Source organism: Procambarus clarkii, chromosome 67, assembly GCF_040958095.1.
Source record: "Procambarus clarkii isolate CNS0578487 chromosome 67, FALCON_Pclarkii_2.0, whole genome shotgun sequence".
In the NCBI taxonomy this organism is placed as follows: domain Eukaryota; kingdom Metazoa; phylum Arthropoda; class Malacostraca; order Decapoda; family Cambaridae; genus Procambarus; species Procambarus clarkii.
Window position 1 is genome coordinate 16,605,752 of NC_091216.1, and position 22,568 is coordinate 16,628,319.

At 37.7% G+C, this 22,568-nt stretch overlaps 1 protein-coding gene across 1 annotated transcript in view; it reads right to left on the reverse strand.

Annotated features, from left to right (window-relative positions):
- Positions 1-22,132, reverse strand: part of LOC138355440 (E3 SUMO-protein ligase PIAS1-like) — a 31,785-nt gene extending 9,653 nt beyond the window's left edge. The window contains exons 1-2 of the mRNA XM_069310366.1: positions 22,025-22,132; positions 1,042-1,208 (exon numbers count right to left, since the gene is read on the reverse strand). Of these exons, the coding sequence (XP_069166467.1) occupies positions 1,042-1,208; positions 22,025-22,051 (194 nt within the window). The 5' untranslated portion in view covers positions 22,052-22,132. The remainder of the gene's footprint in view (positions 1-1,041; positions 1,209-22,024) is intronic.
- Positions 22,133-22,568: the final 436 nt, after the last annotated feature.

Consider the following 22,568-nt stretch of genomic DNA (forward strand, 5'->3'; position numbering starts at 1 on the left):
GAAACGAGGCAAAAATGTGTACTGTACTCTCTACACATTTTGTATCCTGCAGCAACAGAATACAATTGAGAAGCAAACAAATTTTGAGGGAGTAATAGACAGTGGGGAGGGAGGAAGGTAGGATTGGAGACAGTGGGGAAGTAATAGACAGTGGGGAGGGAGTAATGGACAGTGGGGAGGGAGTAATGGACAGTGGGGAGGGAGTAATGGACAGTGGGGAGGGAGTAATGGACAGTGGGGAGGAAGGAATGCACAGCGGGAGAGCAATAGACAGGAGGAAGGAATAGACAATGAGAAAGGAAGAGAGGAACAGACAATGGGAAGGGAGGAATTAACAATGGGGGAGGAAGGAACAGACAGTGGGGACAAAGGGAGGAATAGACAATAGAGAGGGAGAGAGAAATACACAATGGGGAGGAAAGAATAGACAGTGGGAGGAACATATAGCAGGGAGGGAGAAAAGGGATAGACAGTGAAACCAGGGAGGGAAAGAGGGAGGGGGATAGACAGTGGGAAGGAAACAATACACAATGAATAGGGAGGGAGGAATGGAATGTGGCGAGGAAGACAAAAAAATAATGAGGAAAACGGCATTGCTGAAGGCAATGATGAAATGGTAAAGAATGCATAGGACAAAGTGGTGCCGTACCCACGGAAAGTACCACCAGTGATAGAAACGGTATAACAGCTGCCTTCCCCTCAGTTGTGCTTTGAAATGCAACCAAAACCAATAGTTTGATTACCTGCAATTGATTCACAAATATGCAGTGTTTTAGGCTACATGTTAATTGATAACTTAAAAAAAATGCACGGACAGGAAATATTATGCAAGAGAAAACTTTATACTCTTACCAAAACATAATACTATACAAACATAACAATACATCAAAGAAAAAGAACGAAAAATAATGATCTACTTATATAAGTTAACCATGCTCAAGTGATGAATGAAAGGGATATGATGCAAACCAAATGAATCTATAATCTGTGATGTACGAAGTACAGACGGCCAGTCTCACATTCACAGATTATATCACTTACTGAATGCTCTTGTATAACTCTTTGATCTTGGCTTGTATGGCAGGATTTCTTAATCTCACTATTTCAATAGCTCGACTCTGTAGCTCATTCTTGCGACCAGTTTTATTCTTGCCTGCGTATCCTAGGAGCATCTGAAGTTCTGAGACCCGAAAGGTCATCACCATTCTCTGTTGGAGAAGAAGTCTTGACGCATGAATACATGATTAATAAGCAATACTCATACTGCTTCTATGCTTTTTTTTGTAAGTACTGTACTGTATTTGTATCGCATTTATCAGACTAAGAAATAACAAACATGCAATTACAGTAGCCACAGTATGATGAAAAACTAACAAGACTCGTGCATCACGATGCACGAGAAATCCCCTCACCTCTTCCTATATGCATGAAAATTGTCAAAGAACAGAAACATTATAAAAGTGAAAATACGACCCTAGATGAGAAAATGGTTTAAAAGGAAACTAGCAAATATATGACTCTAAACCACATTTAACAAGTAGAAAATGAAGGGGTGACAAATAGACAAAAGGAGCATTATTTTATAAGAGCATAATTTCAGCACACACTCAGTTTAATGCAATGGTGAGAAACAAGGCACCTAGACTTCAAGCACACCACTCTATTTTACAAAGAATTTTAGGGAAAAAATGTGATGCATTCCAGGACCATGAATTTTATTACAAATTATAAGCACAGAACTGTACATTTTGTAAAATATTACGTTTTACTAACACACTGTACAGTATTTGAATTCGTATGGCCAGATCAAGAGAACAATACTCATCACAATTTAAACTAAAAATTGACGATGATTACTTTTAAAACGAACCCACTCTTTTCCACCCTCAAAACTGATTTGTTGGGTTAAAATTTTCAATACATAATTTGTTTAATTCTATTGAATCAATAATTAGTGAAACATGAGCACATTCATTCTCAAATTCAAGCTCATGGGATGGGCACTGAGTGAAAATGATCTCAGTCAAAATTAAAACTAGCCATACGATCTTTCTCAAAATAGGTTGTATGGCCTTCTTGTGCTCTAAACAGATTCTCTTGGGTAAGATTTTCTATTAAGTTCTTGGGTAATTCATTGATATCGATTGACTAACTCTTTGGCTACATGAGACAGATCTACGAATGATCCATGACGTTACAAACCCCAAGCTGATCTGTTTGAATCAAATTTTAAGAGATCTTCAGTAATTAAAACAACAGTTTAGATTTAGAGGATATCACCATACGAGCTCATGTAAAATCCTTAAGTGATCAAAATTTTTGTCACGCATAAAAGTAGTTCATGCAAAATCTCCTCACATAAAACTGGGAGTGTACTGTGTATATAATTGCAACATGAAACACACAATATGTATTAATTCAAGGCTTAACAGATGTACAGCACTGATCTTTTATTACATCTAGTTTAATATTCAGTATTCTTTTATTGACAAAATATAACTAAGTGTTCAGGGGCCAGAAAAGTGTAAAATATGGTTTAAAGCTGCTAATATTCAAATGTGTCAGAGACTATAGATATAAAGTTAAGTAAACAGTACAGTACTAATAGAAATTTTGTTATTTCTTTAAGTTGTTGCATAAACTAAAACCTTCAACATTCCAAAGTTAAATGGCTAAAACCTTAGAACATATAGTTCAAATATGCTTATAGTTAAGCTTGCCTGAGGTTTCATTTTGAGGAGGATGAGAGTGCTGTAATGTAACTGATATGTAAGGACTATACAAGACTGTACTGTACTAGAACAAGCAAATTGTCCTCTTGTCACAAATAAAGGGAATCTTTTTAAACTTTTAAGATTTCAGACAGTGGCAGAGGTAAAGAGATACAAGCTTTATTTGATACCAGAATAATAAACTTCTTATGCACGACTAATCCAATTGCCTTACCTTAAAAATATCAGAAGAAAGAATCCTAGATGAAAAGTTTAATATCACTAATATTTTTTTTTATTTGCATGTGTGTATGTCCTTGTGTGTGTGTGTGCATGTTTATAAGGTACTGGAGCCCTCCAAAATCTGTATTATACAATTACAAACCCACTTTAAATTCCCATTTCACAAGGTGAAATCTGAATTTTTAAACAGTGCTCTTATTTTGGCAATTATTAAAAACTCAGAATTTTTTGTCACTCAAAATGAAAATTAATTTACTACAGCACTAACAATTGTTTCCAGATACAGTAGCTTTAAAAATGTAATCTAAGTAATAATAATGTAGTTAACATTCATACCCTAATTTTTCTAAAGCTCATTGGGCAAGTTTATTGAGCAAAATTTATGCTGTACTTCAACCTATCATTCAGACATCTACTGGACAATCTGACTATAGAAAGAATTTCACTCTCAACACCAGTATATTCCCCCCACCCAAGCCCCCCTGAACCTGTTCTACAAGGTAGGGCCATGCCCTTCTAACACTTTTGTGCTCCAGCGATGACAAACGTCGTCGTTCATTTTTCTCTTGATTCTACTCCGGTGACGACGTCCGGCATCACTCATTAAAATATTTGTTAAAAATTTGAATTTTATTCGATCAATCTAGGAGTGGTTTCAAAATGAGCACCTTCAGACTGTGCACAATTTGATACCAAAATGAAAGACGTAACATGAAAATTGATGTCAGAACACTGGAAAGATATAAATAATTTTGTGGTGATGAGCATTAAAAAGTGTTCATAAGTAAAAATATTTGTTAAAATTTTATTTATTGTTCTATTATTATGGGACTAGTTTTAAAATACGTGTCTTTTTATTGCAAACAATTTGATACCAAACTGAAGGACGTTGCATGAAAATTGATGTCATCAAACTGAACGAGTATATACAGTAGTCTGCAGGTGTGCCAATTGGTGCTCGTTCACGAGTAACTTGGCCAACTTTAGGCTCTGCTGTGGGACTCACTCCGGGCTTTTAGACCTTATATGCATATACCACTATAGAGAATTCTATTGCGAACACAATGATACCAAAACGAACGATGTAGCATGAGAAATAAGGTGAGAAATCTGAAACGAGTATATACATTTTACAGATTTTGCGCGCTCACGGGTAACTTTGCCGATTTTAGTCTTTATATTTTGTTATTGGTATTGCTTATATATATATTGCAGTTGTTATTGCTTATATTGGTCTTTCTACTTAGAGCATTTTATTGAGAATATTTTGATACCACAATGAAAAATGTAGCACAAAAACTAATGTTAGCAAACTGTATGTGTTTGTCTGGTGTACTGGGTGTAGCGGGTGTGGCAATGAGTGTGCTCTAGCGGGTAAGGCTTCGACGACTTTGGGGGTCGTTGCGGGTGAAGCGTGCCCATGTTGTATAATTTATATGCATATGTCTGTGTATGAAATTTTATTGCAACCACAGTGATACAAAAAAAAAAAAACGTTGTCGAACAAGTTTGGACTTGATAAACCTGAACAGAGTAGCAACATGTGCTCGCTGTTTGGCGTGAACGACTAATAAATGACTTAGTTCTTTATTTGGTGCCGGCATCACGTTAGCTTTGACGACATGGTATACATATGTTCCTATAGAACATTTCATTGGCAACACATTGATTCCAAAATAAAACACTTACATCGAAAATGAAGGTTTGAAACATGAGAAGAGTATAAACTTTTCAGTAGTGGTATAGCGCATGTGCAGTTGTGCGTGCAGTAGCGGGTAACCCTTAGGCAACTTCCCACGGTCTTGCGGGTGGGGCGCGCCCATGATTTGTATTTTATATTCATATGTCCGTGTAGGGAATTTTATTGCGGTCACAGTGATACCAAAATTAACGATGTAGAACAATTCCGGGGTTGACAAACATTTAAAGAGCATGAACATTTCATCGCAGTTTGGCTCTCGCGGCTAACGATTGCCATAGTTTTTTATTTGGTGCGGATCTCACGTCGGCTTTGGAGAAATTTTATAGATATATTCCTCTAGAGCATTCTCTTGCGAACAAAATGATACCAAACTTAAATACATACATGGAAATTTAAGGCGAGCAGACCGAAAAGACTATAAACATTTAAGTGTCGCTGAGTGGTCGACCGAAACAAACGACGCATACTGGGGAGTTACACAAGGACTGTCGGGCGCGCGAAAGTGCTAATAGTGTAAATGAACAAGGTCTATCAACTTTTCCATGTCAAAAACTCTTTCTTAAGTTCAAGATTTTCTATAAAATATCTTGGGACCTCATTCCAATTAAGGAAATATTGGTTCATAGCCATTTACAGAATAACATTATTGACACTTTCATTGAGCCAAATGTCAATCATCACTAAGCAAAGCTCATTGAAACTGCACTTTCAAAATAAAAAACCAGCTATGGGATTTCTTCCAAAATAGGCCTATTGACTTTAACCCCTATTCCCTTAAAGAAAGATTACTGTAATTTGGATGCAAAATGTTAATAAAAGTTAAATTTACATAAATATCTCCATATTTACTGGTTAGGGAACCTGTTGATGGGTTGCACACCCAGCCACATCTGTCAACACTAGTTTTGACTCTAGGCAGAGTACTCTAGTTTTGGCCTTAGATGTTCCTATGATTATTTCTTCACTTTTGTTCATTCGCTACAGTGTTGTGAAGAATAACTAAATTTATGTACAGTAAATGTAATTTACAGAAGCATGGACTAGATCCATTACTAACTACTGTATGGTTATGAAAACTACATGAACATAAATGATATACATATCAAGAAATTATAATGAAATTTTAAACCATGACAATTACCGTGTCCGATTACTGCACAAATGTACTGGCATACAGTACATTTACGACAACAACCACATTTGCATAGTAAGCAACCATGAATTAATAGCAGGATTTTGTTCATGAGCGAAGGTAAACTCCACTACATCCAGATAGAGCTAATATATCCATATTAGCATCATTGGTATAAAACTCAGACAATAATGATTTAAATCAATGTATGATAACTGCATTACCCCGTAAATCAATGTGTGACGGTAATTGCACCTTGAGGGTTAAATGAAGATTTTATTTAAAAAAATTATTAACCCAATATAAACAGTATTTAATGAGAGAGAGGTCAATATTCAGTTCTGATTGCAAAACTCCTAACTCTCAAAACAATACATAACTAGCTACTGCACCTTTTTCAAACCAGATTCATCCACTTTCTCCCATATCTAAAGCTATTTTATTCAAAATCACCTAGGAAATATCTTAAGAATCTGTTCCAAGTAACACTACTGTTTAAGTCCAATGATGCATTTAAGGTTAATGCATAATTTTGCTGTGATTTATCCAATCATATTAAAACTTCATCTGATCTCCAAACTTCTAAAACTCTCTTCCTTAACCATTCAACTTGCATTTACATGACAATCCTTTTGAAATGGTGGCTGTCAATAATGGTATTTATATCAAGAAGTGTGGAAAATGGGTACACTCTTATGTACACATATTACTAATATGTAAACCATCTTAAAATACATTATTTCTGCTGTTATTACATTGTACACACACCTAAGTTATAAATATTTACATGTTTATACACTGTTATAACACACACAGCACTTCTGTCACTTTTCCCACCTTTTTATGTTCTTGCAGACAATGCACTCATGTTGGGCCTTGGCACAAGCTCCAACATGAGGTCAGTCTAATTACACAAAGCTACCCAAAGCCACCCAAAGCTTCCTGGCATTATACTAGTAATGAATAAATATGATATATTTACTCATTATAATGTTGGCACTGAATGTAGAACATGGAAAACATTTTTACTCTGAAAAAGTATCATTTCATAACGAAATTAGACGAAACTAAGCTGCTGGTGACGCCAAAGCAAGTCGACGGTTCAAGCAATAATGTTGTGGACCAACTAAGCAAAGCAAAGTAATTAGGATTTCTGTCAATTAACTAAAACTCTGTCTTGATATTGGTCGAATTCGGGTTACTGAAGTTCCAATTTGTAAGCTCATATTGTACGAGAGGGTTTGCCATGGCCAAACAGTAGAAGGCATCAGAATTAGGCAGGAGAGACCACTCCACAAATAACTATGACACAACATGAACACTGGCACAAAAATTAGGGACAACCAGAAAGGCAATGTAAACACCAGCTCATACTGGCACTGGGAAGGACCCAACTGTAAAACTAAAAGTACTTGCACCTGGTCCTCATAAAAGTGTGGAACTACACAGTGCTACTCTGTTACCGAGAGAATTTCTTTCCGAACTTTTTTCTTGAATAGAAAATTGGAGAAAATTTGTGCTAGCCTGTAATATTTGAATGTTCTGCCAATTTTATATAAAGATAACATTCACCACTAGAGACCTCAGGCAATTGTTTGCTATAGTGAAAAAATCTTGAGCCTGAATTAAATGATGTGTAATACATCTGGCACATTGTAGTGTGAGCCAGGTCACAAATGCAATACTTTTTGTGCCAGATAAAAGAAGTGTAGGGAACAGAAATGCATACTGCTGATGATATAATGTAATAGGAGTGACACGACATTCCACTCTGGATCAATGACAGTTTTACTGACTACTACACCCTCCAGAGATTTTAAAAACGGCCAAATCACTGATATCCATGTACAATACAGTTTACATTTGCATATGAAATGTGTGTGTATGCAATTACAAGACTTATGCACAAAAAATGATATAGATATAGGTTGTGCATATAACCTACACATATCTGCATACTGCTGTAGTGGGGCAGCGGGCATTACTTTAAGCATACAGTGGAGCCTCGACTTGCGAATTTAATCCTTTCGCAGACGGGTCATAAGTCGAAAATTCGTAAATCAAAACAAATTTTCCCATAAGAAATAATGTAAATTGAATTAATCCGTTCCACACCCCAAAAATATTAACTTAAAAATACATTTTATACTGAATAACACTACAATATAGTATGTATATCTTACCTTGGATAAGGACTCTTGTTGGCGTATGGAAGACCGTGAAGAGGGGGGGGAGGAGGAGAGGCGAGTCTTTGGAAGGGGAGTCCTCTTCCATTATAACATCAGGCAGTGATAACTTTTCTGGGGTACTCTCTCTCTCTCCTACATTTTGCCTGCATGCCACTAGGACAAGCTTGTGGCTCACTGCTTGTTTTTCTCACTAAAAATCTGTCTAGCAACACTTGTTTTTCCCTTTGTTGTAACACTTGTCTGAAGTTCTGAAGTGAGTCATCACATTGTCATTAATAAGGTTAACACAATGGCCTGCTACAGCTTGATTTGGGTGACACTTTTCAGCAAAACTTTGCAATTCTTCCCATACTGCACACATTTTCTTAATAAACGAGGAAGGGACATCCTCTACTCTACATGAACAACCCCTCATACAATTTTCATGTTTACAAATTATCTCTTTGTTTTTCCTTTATGGTCATCCTCACATGTGTTTTCTAAGGTTGAACCTTACCACTGACTTTCTTGGGACCCATGGCATGATATATAATAATTATTTTTATGTTTAAAAAAAAAAAAAAAAAAAAAAAAAATACTGAAATTCTTTACAAGCACAAGCGTCACTAAGCGGGCGGCTCTAGTAAACTGAGGTGGGGTCGGCCATACGACCAGGAAAACGCGCTTGGTTGACTCAAACGCATATCAACAAAGGTTGTTTGTCGACGACACGTTCGTAAGTCGAATCGCATTTTCCGACAAAATTTACGTTGTAAATCGAGTCGTATTTTCCGACAAAATTTACGTCGTAAGTTGAGTCGCATTTTCCGTTGAAATTTACGCGATAAGTAAAAAAATTCATAAGTAGGGGCAATCGTAAGTCGATTGTCACTGTACAGTATTTGGTTGAAAGTGACAACATTGCTAGCATTGTTCATTTTGCTGTTCAGGCATTCAATGGGTCTGACAGTCTTCTTTCCATACCAGAATAAAGGGAAACATTTTTTTTATTCTTTCCATACACATTGAGTTGGATGATCATGTTACCAAAATTCGTGGTCAGTCTGGGTTTTAGGATATTAAACATAACAAGAATGACTGAAGTATTATGTGTATGTTTCATTCCACCCTGAAATATCTTCAGGTGAGATATAATGTTTTCCATGTACTGTATAGTGAAAATCCATGTTTTCAATGCATAGTTTTCCCATGTATAGTAAGGGGAACATGTACTCAAGTAAAAGTGATGTGCAGTTTAGGCGAGTCAAGCCGTGGAACTCAGGTGTCGGTGAATGACGTCATCTTCCACTGGGTGGAGTCTAGGCCTCAGCGTTGGTAATGAAGCAAAGTCATTGTTTTGTATACAGTATTTATATTAGGTCTTTTTTCATTGATGAGGATTACTTCTAGAATTTGTAATCTGCCATCAGTTGCAGAATCGAGCATCTGTGTGTTCCTCAAACATTTTCCTAGCGAGTGCCACATTGTGATTAGTTCGCTTATGGTTTTTTTGATTACCTGCCTGTAGATGACAAGTCGACCTTCTTGAAAGCTTAGTAGCGGTCATGACAATACAGGCTGATTAATTTAAAGATTACATTCTTCATGGAGCCAAGTGTACTGGTACACCACGTTGGCTATCTGGATAGGGTTGCTTTTTCTGTTCAGGATGTTCTTCAGTATTAAGTCTGCTGTCTTTTCGGTCTCATAGTAGATTATGAGTTCAAGCTTTTAATTAGGGTCAACTGGTTTTACTCCCCCTGGATATGATACCCTTTATAATACGTTCATCTGTCTTGTATTGGGAGTTCATGATGGATTTATAAAATAGCTTAATGGTTGGGGTCATCTGCTGGTGTGGTTGGTAAAGAGTTGTACCATTTATCTAGATACTGTATGACCTCATTTATCCATACTATATGGGAAGGACCTCCCCCACCAGATAAGTCAGATTCTTACTGGTAAAGTCCAAAATTGAGCATATTCATAATATTTTGTACCACAACCAACATAACTCAAATTTTTACATACACTTTACAAGGAATTTCTGCTTTACGAACATTCGTCCATACGAACATTCTCCCAGGTCCCAATGTACCCCTTTCATGCATAAAATCATTGCACTAACTCAATGGAGCATCCCTTTGAATTTTGAGGCAGTGCCAGCATCCGTGTGGCAGCCAAATGGAGTATAGTATTGTATGGGTGGAGGGGGGGGGGGGGGCAGATGGTTATGGAGGGGTGCATAGGAGTGTAGGTTTGAGTGGGTGGGTGGCTGGGTGTGTGATACACTCCCACCAGTGGCCTCAAGTCCTCAGTGACCCACACTCACATGATTTGATCCGTGTTTACAGTGTTGGTGGGGTGGGGCCCTGGGTTGGAGATAGGAGGGGTAGGAAGGAGTTTACGCCTTAGGCCAATTGCAAAATGGCGGACCACCAATACAGTGCACATGTATTTTCATTTATTTATTCATGTAATTATATCACTTCACTCTTTAAAAACAGCCAACTCTGATTTGTTTTAACATAATTCTTGGTTATTTTGTACAATACAGTAGTAATAGGCCTCTTCACGTGCCCCTCATCCCCCAGACGCTCTCTCTTGACTCTCCCAATACCCTCCTACCCCAAACCCCACCCCACCCCAATACCTCCAATACCCTGAGCCTCAAGTCACTTTGTATGAGATCAATACGGTATAACCCAATGCTTGTCTGCAGTATACAGCAAAATTTCCAGTTTTCTGGATTTCTATCTGGATATGGTGAAGTTTGGCAGAAAGTTATCTGGACTTGATTTAGAATCTATGCCAGGATGCACGATCCAACAAAATCTCAGGTTATCCAGACTGTATCTGGATTCTTGAGGTTATCTTGAAATGATTTCGGGGCTTTTCAGTGTCCCCGCGGCCCGGTCCTCGACCAGGCCTCCACCCCCAGGAAGCAGCCCGTGACAGCTGACTAACTCCCAGGTACCTATTTACTGCTAGGTAACAGGGGCATAGGGTGAAAGAAACTTTGCCCATTTGTTTCTGCCTCGTGCGGGAATCGAACCCGCGCCACAGAATTACGAATCCTGCGCGCTATCCACCAGGCTACGAGGCCCAAAGATATGATATGGCAAAGTTTTGCCAGAAAAATATCCAGATACTATTTTGACTGGATAACCCAAATATCTGGTACATTATAATTCGGATAAACAAGCTCATACAGTACGTCCCAATGCAGGTACAGTATTCAGATCTTTGTTAGGGTATTCAGTGTTTACTAGAGCTTGCAGACTTCTCTCCAATTCTTTGTGCACTGCATCCCAGCTTGTGCAGTGGGCGAGAGCTCTACATACATATGTAGGGTCCCAGTAGTACAGTAGGGTCGTTATCGACGCACAATCGAGAATTCCGAGTTTGAATCCAGGCAGGAAGGGACATAAATGGTTGGGCACATTTCCTTTTACCTAATATCTCTGTTCACCTAGCGGTGAGTAGGTACTCAGGAGTTAATCAGCTTCTCGTGGGGTTACATCCTGGGCGGTGTCAGTAATTCGGCCTTGAGGGAAACCTCAATAAAAGCAAAATGTGTACGAGTACACTCTGGCTTCCTGTCCCCCGACAGTGAATTATTATATTAATTCATCACACTTGTCCTGTATTGGTAGGGGTGCTCGCTGAGGCCGTTCAGACACATACCGATGTTTGTTGGTTTCATGAAAAGAAGATTGTCAGACGCATCGAATGCCTGAACAGCAAAGTCAACAATGCTAACAATGTGGACACTTTCAACCAAACATCTGCATATACACTATAAAGGTTTCACATTAAAATAACAGATAAAAGCAAATAAATACAACAAGAAATTAAAAAAATAAAATGGAAAGAGAAATTGCTGCCCTGCATCTCACCCCATGTGAGATGCAGGGAGCCGGTCGGCCGAGCGGACAGCACACTGGACTTGTGATCCTGTGGTCCCGGGTTCGACCCCGGGCGCCGGCGAGAAACAATGGGCAGAGTTTCTTTCACCCCTATGCCCCTGTTACCTAGCAGTAAAATAGGTACCTGGGTGTTAGTCAGCTGTCACAGGCTGCTTCCTGGGGGTGGAGGCGTGGTCGAGGACCGGGCCACGGGGACACTAAAGCCCCGAAATCATCTCAAGATAACCTCAAGATCTCAAGATAACCACCCACACCACTCATCACCTAACTACCATAGCAGAATACCCCACCCACCAGCTACCAAAATTAGCCAAGTGTATAACTCCACCAGGGCTAAACCACTAAAACAAAGGCCAAATTGTATGATATTTGTGCTTCCAGGATGGTTTTAACAATATTTGTTTTTTTTTATGTTGGGATAGGTCTAGAATAATGGCACATGGTTTAAGCATTAAAAAGCAATTAAAGTATTGTCATATGTTAATCTCTAGACCAATATGGTTATCATCAATTGCCAATATTAGTTATTAAAAACCCAGTTTTTTTATATACAGTAAATGTAAATATGGTTATAAAACATTTATATAGATGTGATGAAGTTAAGCAAGACTTGTGAAAAAATTCTGCTATCATTTTGTAATTGCTTACTACGCAATACGGTTATCATGTACTAGTGGCTTGTGGTTATTGAAAAACTGCAATCTGGTCATTGTCACCAGTTTGAATTTATTCCTGGATGACATTGCCAGACACAATAGCAACACAGGAGTGGGTTGTAAAACTTCCTTTGAGCTCTACCATGAACAGATTTACATGCAATATGGGTACAGTATGAATACAGTATTACATTGTAGGCCTATATAAAATATAGTTTTTGTTAATTATGTGTCACAAATTGAGTAACTCCATACACTGTGTAAATTAAAGTGAAAGAAAAATCAAAAGCATATAATGAACACGAGTCATCTCTACACAACAATCCTGCAAAACTACATATCCCTGGTCAAGGCCCCCCCCCCATCTGGCTCCCTCCTGACACTCACGAAACCAAAAACAGACTTTGATACAAGTACTGTATTTGTATTTGTTTAATTTTCTTAACTTTTGCATACAAATTTATTCAGTTTTTTTTTTTTAGGCAAGATGACAATTTTGATGACAGCCAATCTTAATGGGGATTAAGGAAAATCTTAAGTCATTGTACAGTACTTTGTAAAAAAATAGCCATTCTGCTATCAAAGTTGCCAGGCAATGGTGGTTACCATTAATGAGCTCAGGAAGCTACTGACGGATCCTTCCAAGAAAATACTACTACATTTATTTTTAGTGTTTTATTGTCTGCTTGCCTTAGGAGGCCTGGTCAGGAACCGGGCTGCGGGGATGCTGAGCCCCACAATCAACACTAGGTAACTGCAAGGTAAGTTTGCCTGACTAGTCTGACTGGACTGTAATGACTGACCCAACTTAACATTCAACTGTCCATAACTGTAACCACATACACACTTGCCAACATACCCACCAGTCCACCCACAAAAACACCTGCCTGCACTTATCCTCAGTGTTTCAAGTGACAACTAAATTTAAACTCAAGCAAATGTAAAGTAATAAAGCTTGGTATGGAAAACAGGAGGCTGGATAAAAGATTCTACATGGGAGAGGAAATCCTCCTAGAATCGGACAGAAAAAAAAAGATGGGACTTATATTGTCACCAGAGGCGCACATCAAAAGAATATCTTCAGCTTGGCCAATGTAAGAACTGACAATTGTAATCTAAACAGTTGTTCAGGATCTTGTATATCAATTATGTCAGATCAATTCTGGAATATGCAGTACCTTATCTTGTTGAACACAAAACAAAGCTGGAGAAAGTTAAGAGGTAAACCACCAGACTAATCCCAGAGCTGATAAGTACAGTATGAGTAAAGAGGAAAAGCTAAAAAGTATTAAACTTCACATCACTGGGAGAAAGAAAACTAAGAAGATATGATTACCACAAAAAATACAGTTTAATAGACAGGGCAGTCAAGGGACAAAATTTGGCATGGGTAGTACATAAACATGGGAAGACAGGTGGAAACTAAGAACCCTAATGAACCAAAGAGACATCTGAAATAATTTTTCATTGTCAGGATAATGAAGAAATGGAATGCAATAACGAAGTGAAGTGGTGAAGGCAAACTTCACACACTGCTTAATAGGTTCTGGAACCTCTACACAAGTCAATTAATTAATGGTTCAGAGGCAGAAACCAAGAACACAGCTTATCCCTAGTACACTCAACTAGGTGAATATAACTTATATAAGTAAATCTCATCTTTTAATGTACTTGCATAACTATACACTATTGGATTGAATTACAAACCATCCTGTCAGCCACCCATATTGAGAAAAGCAGTCTGATTTCAAAGTTAATAGCTAGAAAGCATGGGGGTTAAACCCTCTTTACCTGATAACAGTAATACAGTATAATCAAGGGTCTCAAAGTCTCACACAATTACTGTACTGAATATAATTTATTAAACTAACAAACCCATTGAAAGACAGTGACGAAGCCTTGAGGTTTATCTTGCCTAAACAACTTCACAATTCCTTTTTTTTTATAAAACTAAACAAATATAAACAGTAGAGGAATGATGAGTAAGCACAATTTTAAGCCTATAAAAGTAGGTCTAGCCCAATAGATTCCATAAATTACAGGAAATACAATATTAAGTGCAATAAATATGGCAAGGAAAATGAGACCGATAGTTTGTCTTTTATAAATACAATACCTATAACTAATGTATATTTTACCTTTATTTGTATAAAATATACCATAACAGTTTTACATCTGTAATACTTTTTACAATTTCAGTATCATTTCCTGTATTCTTTGATGCCCAGCCATGTTTTTCATTACTGTATTTATAATATAAGGTAGCTTACCAATTAGGTATTGCTTCATTATTTAACCTTTCTATTGTATTCTAATGGAAAAAAATATCCTAAGCTAGTTTTGTGTTACACAATACTGTACTGTATACCATATTAACCCTTAAACTGCTCCTGTCACCCCTCAAGAGATAGACACACTGCTCCTTTCACCTGTGTAAGATTTAATGCACCTCATAATATTCAAAATTCCTAAGGACTACCTGCTTGATGGGGTTCTGGGAGTTCTACTCCCCAAGCCCGGCCCGAGGCCTAGCTTGAATGTGAATGCCATTCAACAGCCGAGACCTCTGGCAATCATTTACCACATTTGAAATAATTCTGAAAGCCTTAGTTGCCTTACTGGGCATTATCACAAAAATTAGCACCATATCAGGTGCATCATCAGCCTATGGGCTAAAGATAACCACTGATGCTATGCAAAATTTCAAATTTTTATGGCCAAGGAAGATATTTATGAAAAGAAATCTATTAGAAATAGTTTACTTAAAAATTAATAATCAGAATTTAATGTTTTAGAGATGTCCTCACCTCACTACTCCAAACTATAATGATTATAATTTTTCCAGACATCAGAAATAAAGGTTTTATGATATAGAATAGAAAATTAATTTTTAAAATTTTTTTTTTTATGTTCAAGAGGAAACTGACCTAAAAAATGGGTGCAGTTTGATGGTTAATATTACAGTTTATTAATTCAAAACAAATACTCTATAGAACAAATCCACTAGGGTCGTGACGAGGGTTCGAATCTACGTCCGAGAGGATCCCAGAGTAGGTATTGCTTCATTATTTAACCTTTCTATTGTATTCTAATGGAAAAAAAATATCCTAAGCTAGTTTTGTGTTACACAATGTGTGTTCTGGGATCCTCTCGGACGTAGGTTCAAACCCTCGTCACGGCCCTTGTGGATTTGTTCATTTGATGCATCACACTATTGTGATTTCTGTGTAAATACTATATAGCACAAATATACCTTTTTTTTAAGTTCTGCCCCATTTCCATAGGTCACTGAGGACTAAAGCCACGATCTTCATAGAAAATACTCATTTCAATCTCACCAGAAAAAATTAAGAAAACCCTACCTACCTAGTGTCATCCTAATGTGAAATTTAAACAAAACTCTCAGCAATAATTTGGAATCCCTAAACCAGAACTTTACAGTTTAACCTTACCTAGCCTTTGCAGAAATGTGTGTCCCTCACTGGAAATTGAAATAAAGCATGGTAAGAAATGTCTGAATAAAATTACAGCTCAAATAATAAATAATAAAGGAGCACATCTCAACTGAAATACTTCCAGTTCAGTTGCTGATCATATTGTTACATCACTTTAGTAATTTTTTTTTACAATTTTGACACCAATTTGTATATACAGTACACTTACATCCTACCACTTTTAAATATCTCTGAACAAATACTTGTTCTTCATTTGCCTCACAATGGGTTGTGCCAACAGGTATTTTATACCATTAGTACACACCCACCATATCAATAACCCTTTCAATAATGACAACTTGTAAACTTATATGCAAAGCTGCTATGCAAAATGTAACTTATCACAAATTACTCCTAAACCCACCACATGTAAGAGTACAAGGCTACAGGTCCTCGACCATCTTAATTAAATTATGTATCCATTAGTATAATTAAAAAATTATATTTATGTATAAATTCAGCAATAAAATGCATTATTTATCGAGGTATTAACCAAAATATGTTGGCTGCTGAAGTCATGTCATGCACAATAAAATCATCCATCTTCATGCCAGTTTTCACCCAGGTACTGAAGTTGTATCATCTTTTTCTTTTATTTTTAATTTTTCACCAATAAAAATATGTACAGTATTATAATCTATATTCAAACAAAACACCAATAAGACAGTATAAATAATGACATGGGTACATGTACAAAATGAAGAATTTTGGAAAAAAAATAACAATACACAAAAATAACACCACACAATTTGTCATATTGGCAGAAGAATAATAATAAATCCTCTCCTAACCATCTTAGGCTTAATATAGTAAAGAGAATATATTTAACCAATGTAATGTTAAGTTAGGCTTGGGTGAGCATCATGTCAAAGTACTGTAATTATTTGCCAACTATCATCTGCCAAGAGGAAAAATATGCAAAAATTTACAATTTTGAATATACAGTATATCTGTTGTCATTATGTGTACAGTGCTGTCTTATCGCAAGACGGGGTTTCATAAGTATTATTCTGATCTATCCAACACTACTGCTCACATTCCTACAATAATTGGTTGTATTGTACAGTATTGGTCCTCACAGGTCTAAAATCTAAATGGCTGACAAGTGGCATCAACTATTCAAAAGTTTTGTGACATGTGCTAGGGAAAAGTACAGAATGTTAAGAGGAGGTATTACAGCCCATCATCAAAACAAATGGTTGTGAGGTTCACAATGTTCAAGTCAAATTCTGACTACAAAAAATCTACCCAAGTCAATATTGGACTTATAGCCCACCTAGCCATGTTCGAAGCTATAAACTATAGGAACAAATGAAGGAACTAGTGAAAGAAAATGAGTTATGGAAAGTGAAGAGTGATGAATTTAAAGAAATTAACAAGAAAATACTCATATGGTGAATAACTAAGAGACCCTGAGGGCCAACATGGAGTTAGGCAAGGATATGCAAAGAGAAACTTCCTTGACAACTCATATAGAGGAGGTTAATAAAGAACTAAAAAATACAAAGAGGAAATTAAAGACATTCTCAAGTTGTAAAAGAGAGAGAGACAATCAAGGAAGTGTGTTTGAAAGTCAAAAACCAGAAATCGAACAACAAGCAGAAATTAGACAAGCAATTAGGAAAGAACTAGTTACCAACAGTAAATTAGTACAAAACACTGCAGACAGAAGTAAGTCCATAATCATTTTTAGAGTTTAGAAAAGGAAATATCATCTAGGGTGCACAGAGCAGCAGATGAGACGAAAATCACTGAGAAAATAGTAGGTTTAGACGGCCTCAATTTAAAAGAAAAGGTCAGTGATTTTAGGAGAATAGGATAATTTGAGAGAAAAAAATAACCCCTTAACCCATTAACTGCGCAACGTGCCTGCAGGCCCCACGTCTGGGGTGCATTATGCGCCTTCGGGTATTTGTATTTTTCACGTTCCATTCAAAACTCCCGCGGCTACGTGGGGTTCACATCAGCTTACTCAGGGCTTTTGTAAACAGACGCCATCTTTAAAAAAAATCGTGGTCCACATTCCCGGGTGTGAGAGCCTCAGTAGTGAGTGAGCAACCAAGGCCGGCGCACGTAGCATGAGTTCACAGCACTGCTGTTCAGCTTGTGACCACAGCATCGCCTAATAATGTCAAAATATATACAGTATATAATTTGTACTATTTTGCCATGATAATATTATAGAAGAGCCTGAGTGTGATAATGACTGTGTACACTGTTCAAATATTAGTGATTCAATGCTGTTCACAATGTTCACAGCGCTAGCCACAGCACCACAGCATTATTTCGTCCATCTGGGAATCTTCAAACTACCTCTTAGGTTCCTTTACAAAATAAACTTGGTCAATTATGTATTTACAGGATTTAGTGACCAGTATTGTGATAACAGCAGGATTGTGGTGATAATAAGCACTGCATAGTATTGTGGGAGGAGTAATTGTGGTGAGAGCGAGGGAGAGAATCGAGGTAGCCTCAATGTGTGGTAGCCATTCTTGTTTTGCTCGTCATACTAGCTTAGTGGTTCGCTATGACGAACACATTTGTACATGGGTATATACAATGTGTGTATATAGTGTAGTAACAGCAACAGGAGTATGTTGGGAGGAGCTATTTTGGTGAGGGAGGTGACATAATCGTAGCGTCGTCTGCTGGCTGCTGTGTGATTTCTCATGCAGTGTATGGTGGCCAATGTAAAGTTTGAGCACAATACCGGCTTACTTGCATAGTTCTGGTGAATAAAACATGTAGACAGGTATACATAACACGTCTAAATAGTGTAATACAAACAATAACAGTATGGTGGGAGGAGCAATGTTGGCGAGTAAGATGTTGGAGGAGTGAGGGTGTGGCAGCTGACACTCACGGAGTTCTGAGTGTGTTCATGGTGAATGTATATAGTGTGTGATAGTGTATAAATAGACTGTATATATACATAAATTAGCATAATACAATGGAAATATGTGCCGGATATGTGTACACGTGTCATGCACGTAACAGTGTTTTCGGACAGTATGGATGTTCTACTGCCATAATATAGTGTACTTGTTCATTATACATAGGATTGGCATGTAAAAGCATATAAAATGTATTTGGAACTGTGCACTGAAAATGAACAAACATATACTCGCAGCAACTCGCGCATCCTGCCCCGAGCGCTCTATGGGCCCCGGGGGCGTATGCCACAGGCGCCCTACCGGCTCCGGGGGAGTATGCCACGGGTGCCCTACCGGCTCCGGGGGAGTATGCCACGGGCGTCCTACCGGCCCCGGGGGCATATGCCACGGGCGACGTCACGCACGAACTTACGAACCCATAGCAGCTACAGTACTTACAATTTTGACGTTCTGTTACTATACCCATACTCGGGGAAGAGTTTTTGACACTTTAAAGACAGAAAAGAATTTTTTCCAGAGATTTTATTTCCTGCGCACTGGGGGGGGGGGTCATATTTTGAGGCCGCGCAGTTAAGGGGTTAAAGGTGACATTTAATGGAGTGAAACAAAGAACGGAAGTGCTTAGAAATGACAGGAAATTGCAGTGATGAGGATGGTAAACTTTGGCCAATATGACAAGACCTCTCAAAGGATGACAGAGAAAAGTCAAAAAACAAACCTCAATGAAACAATGTCTAAATGGGAATAGAAAAGAAGAAGAAATTCTTTTTTTCTACAGTGTTAGGGACTGGATAGCTAGTGAAATGGTACATAAAACCAAAGCAACAAAATCATTTGACAAAGAGGGAATATAGAACAAAGGGAAAGGGACTCATGTTCCTGAAAATTGTATATACTGTACCAACAAAGATGGAGATAAAAAAAAAATACTATAGCTAAAAGATATACAAGTAATTCAGTTTAAGGTCCCAGATGTTGTCACACTAACAAAGACAATGTGAAGAAAATATTTTAAATGGGACCGTATTCCGAAGGGGCTACTAAGTTTGGAGGCATGACAGGAAAACTAAGAAGGGGTGAGGAGTGGCAGTGCTGGTGAAAGAACACCTAAAGGTAATAAGAGTTACATAATCGAAAACCCTCGAGAAGTTGACAATGGCATTGCAGGTCTGGAATCAGGATGATAAACTGATAATCGTAAATGCCAACAGCCTGACTATAAGCTAATCTGCAGATTATGTTCCATCAACATTTGGTAGTTTGCCTTGTGTAAAGCTGTTAAAAAGAGCTCTAATTTTGCTAACAGGAGTTGAAAGTCATTTCTTGTACCCAGTAGCTAGTTCCTGGATGCCCTGTACTGTATTTATGAATGGGTGGATATAAATAGGAATTGCCAACAGACCTTTATGTAATTTACTTAATTCTTATATTCTTATAAACAAATGACAAATAAAAGTAGCAGAAGTATAAGCTGAAATTATACCAATATCAATAGTTAAAAACAGGCAGATTCCACCAATACATCAGTACACCTCAGTTTAAATCTTTCCATACATTAATCAATATTGATACATCACCGTGAAGCAGTTCATTCATCTGGCAGTTTTGTAGCGCAGTGGTAAGACACTTGCCCTGCACTTTGCGAGCGATTTGACCTGGGTTTGTATCCTGGCCAAAGAGGATTGACTAGGCACAAATTCTTAACTTTAGCCTCTGTTCACCCAGCAGTGAATGGGTACCTGGGTGTTAAACTATTTGGCGGGGCCATATTCCAGGGAAAATTAGGATTAAGGACCTGCCCGAAACACTGTGTGTGCTAGTGGCTTTACGAGATTTTAAGAACTCTAGTATATATTAGAACATAAGAATCAAAGAAACTACAGGTCTATTGGCCCATACGAGGCAGCTCATATTCATATCCACCCAGACTCGTTCATATGCATGAAACATTCAAGGGTTCCTATGTCTATTATGTTACGAGGTAATTGGTTCCACAAACCGACAACCCTGTTACCGAACCAGTATTTACTCAGGTCTTTCCTAAATCTAAACTTATTCAATTTATATCCATTGTTTTGTTTTATTATGTGTTGTTGTATTAATACCTTATCAATATCTCCCTTGTTAATGTATGCTCATTCATCCACTTGTACACTTCAATCAAGTCACCATAATTCTTCGCCTTTCTGGAGTATGTAGATTAAGCTTTTTCAATCTCTCTTCATATGAAAGTTTCTAATTTGTGGGATATACATCAGGCACAGGCCCATGTGGCACTGCAATTAAAAGATACTATTGGACACAGCTGAAAAAGGTGTGAGGGCTAACTAGCAAGAGGGCAAAAAGACCTGCATCCCGATCTGGGGAAGCAAGTCACATTGTTCATAGGATGATTCACAATCAAATTTTAAGACCTCTACCTAACCTAACTTCACTTTACCCAACTCAACCGAGTCTAATATCCCAACCTAAGCTAATACATGCTCATCTAACGATATATACAGTTCTGACAATCAGACCTTCGTCAAACCAACTTGTGTACGATTTGACCATACCGCCCATTGTAGACATTTATAATTCGGGGAAGGTTTTAATCCTTTTCAGCAAACAAACTAGCTAACACAGCTATTTTGTTTTGTTTTCCCTCATTAAACATTGTACAGACGAGAGAACACGTAACAGCGTGCTCGGCTGCATAACTAATGATGGCTTCCATTCACATTTACAGAGCTGGGTCGCAAATGACCTGTCAAGCAGCACAAAAGGGAGAAAAGGTAATATTTGGAACTCTTAACTCACACATTTTGAAATAAACACGCTCCATACATGCCTAGAAATGCACTGAACATGCACCCACACAATAATAGCAAATCGCTGTAAAATTCTTATCCACCCTTTCGAACCAAAACAACTTTGTCTCAAATTTTCCCAAGAAACCACGCACAATACAGATCTGCCGATTTTAACTCATACACATGAATTAACGCCGCGGAAGACGAACATTCACTGTATATTTTGTTTCTACTTTAAAATGCTCATACACCTGCTTAAAGGAATACTACTCTTGCCCCTAAACATTAAAATGTATGTGTTACCCGCAACTGGTCTTCCGAATCTGCCATATTTGTTTGGGTTTGTTTTCGAGCGTGCAGCAGACGGCAAGACGATCCTCAACTCCAGTTTTCACTCCCGGCTCACATGCTCACACACACTCTCTCACATATTCACTTTTATTTAAAACTCATAAAACAGACTACTTTATTAAGGAATATAACTGTGAGTGTGAATAAAGCTTAATATTTGCAATAATTACTATAACACACTGATCAGTCAACGCGCGCTTTTCGTTATTATTATAGTGCTCTTAGCTAGCATTCTTCAGAATGGCAGCATTCTGAGAATGCTTCCATTCTGTCTGAGTTTGGTGGCCTGTATATAACTCCTATAATAAGCTTTTTATCTTTTTCGTTTAATTCTAACCAAATAGTTCATGTGTGTGGCTAACAAGGTTGTGTATTTATGGAATCAATTACTGGGTAACATAATATACGTAGGATCCCTTGAGTGTTTCAGGCGTAGTCTGGACATATGAATGAGTATGGGTGGGTATAGGAGCTGCCACGTGTGGGCCAATAGTCC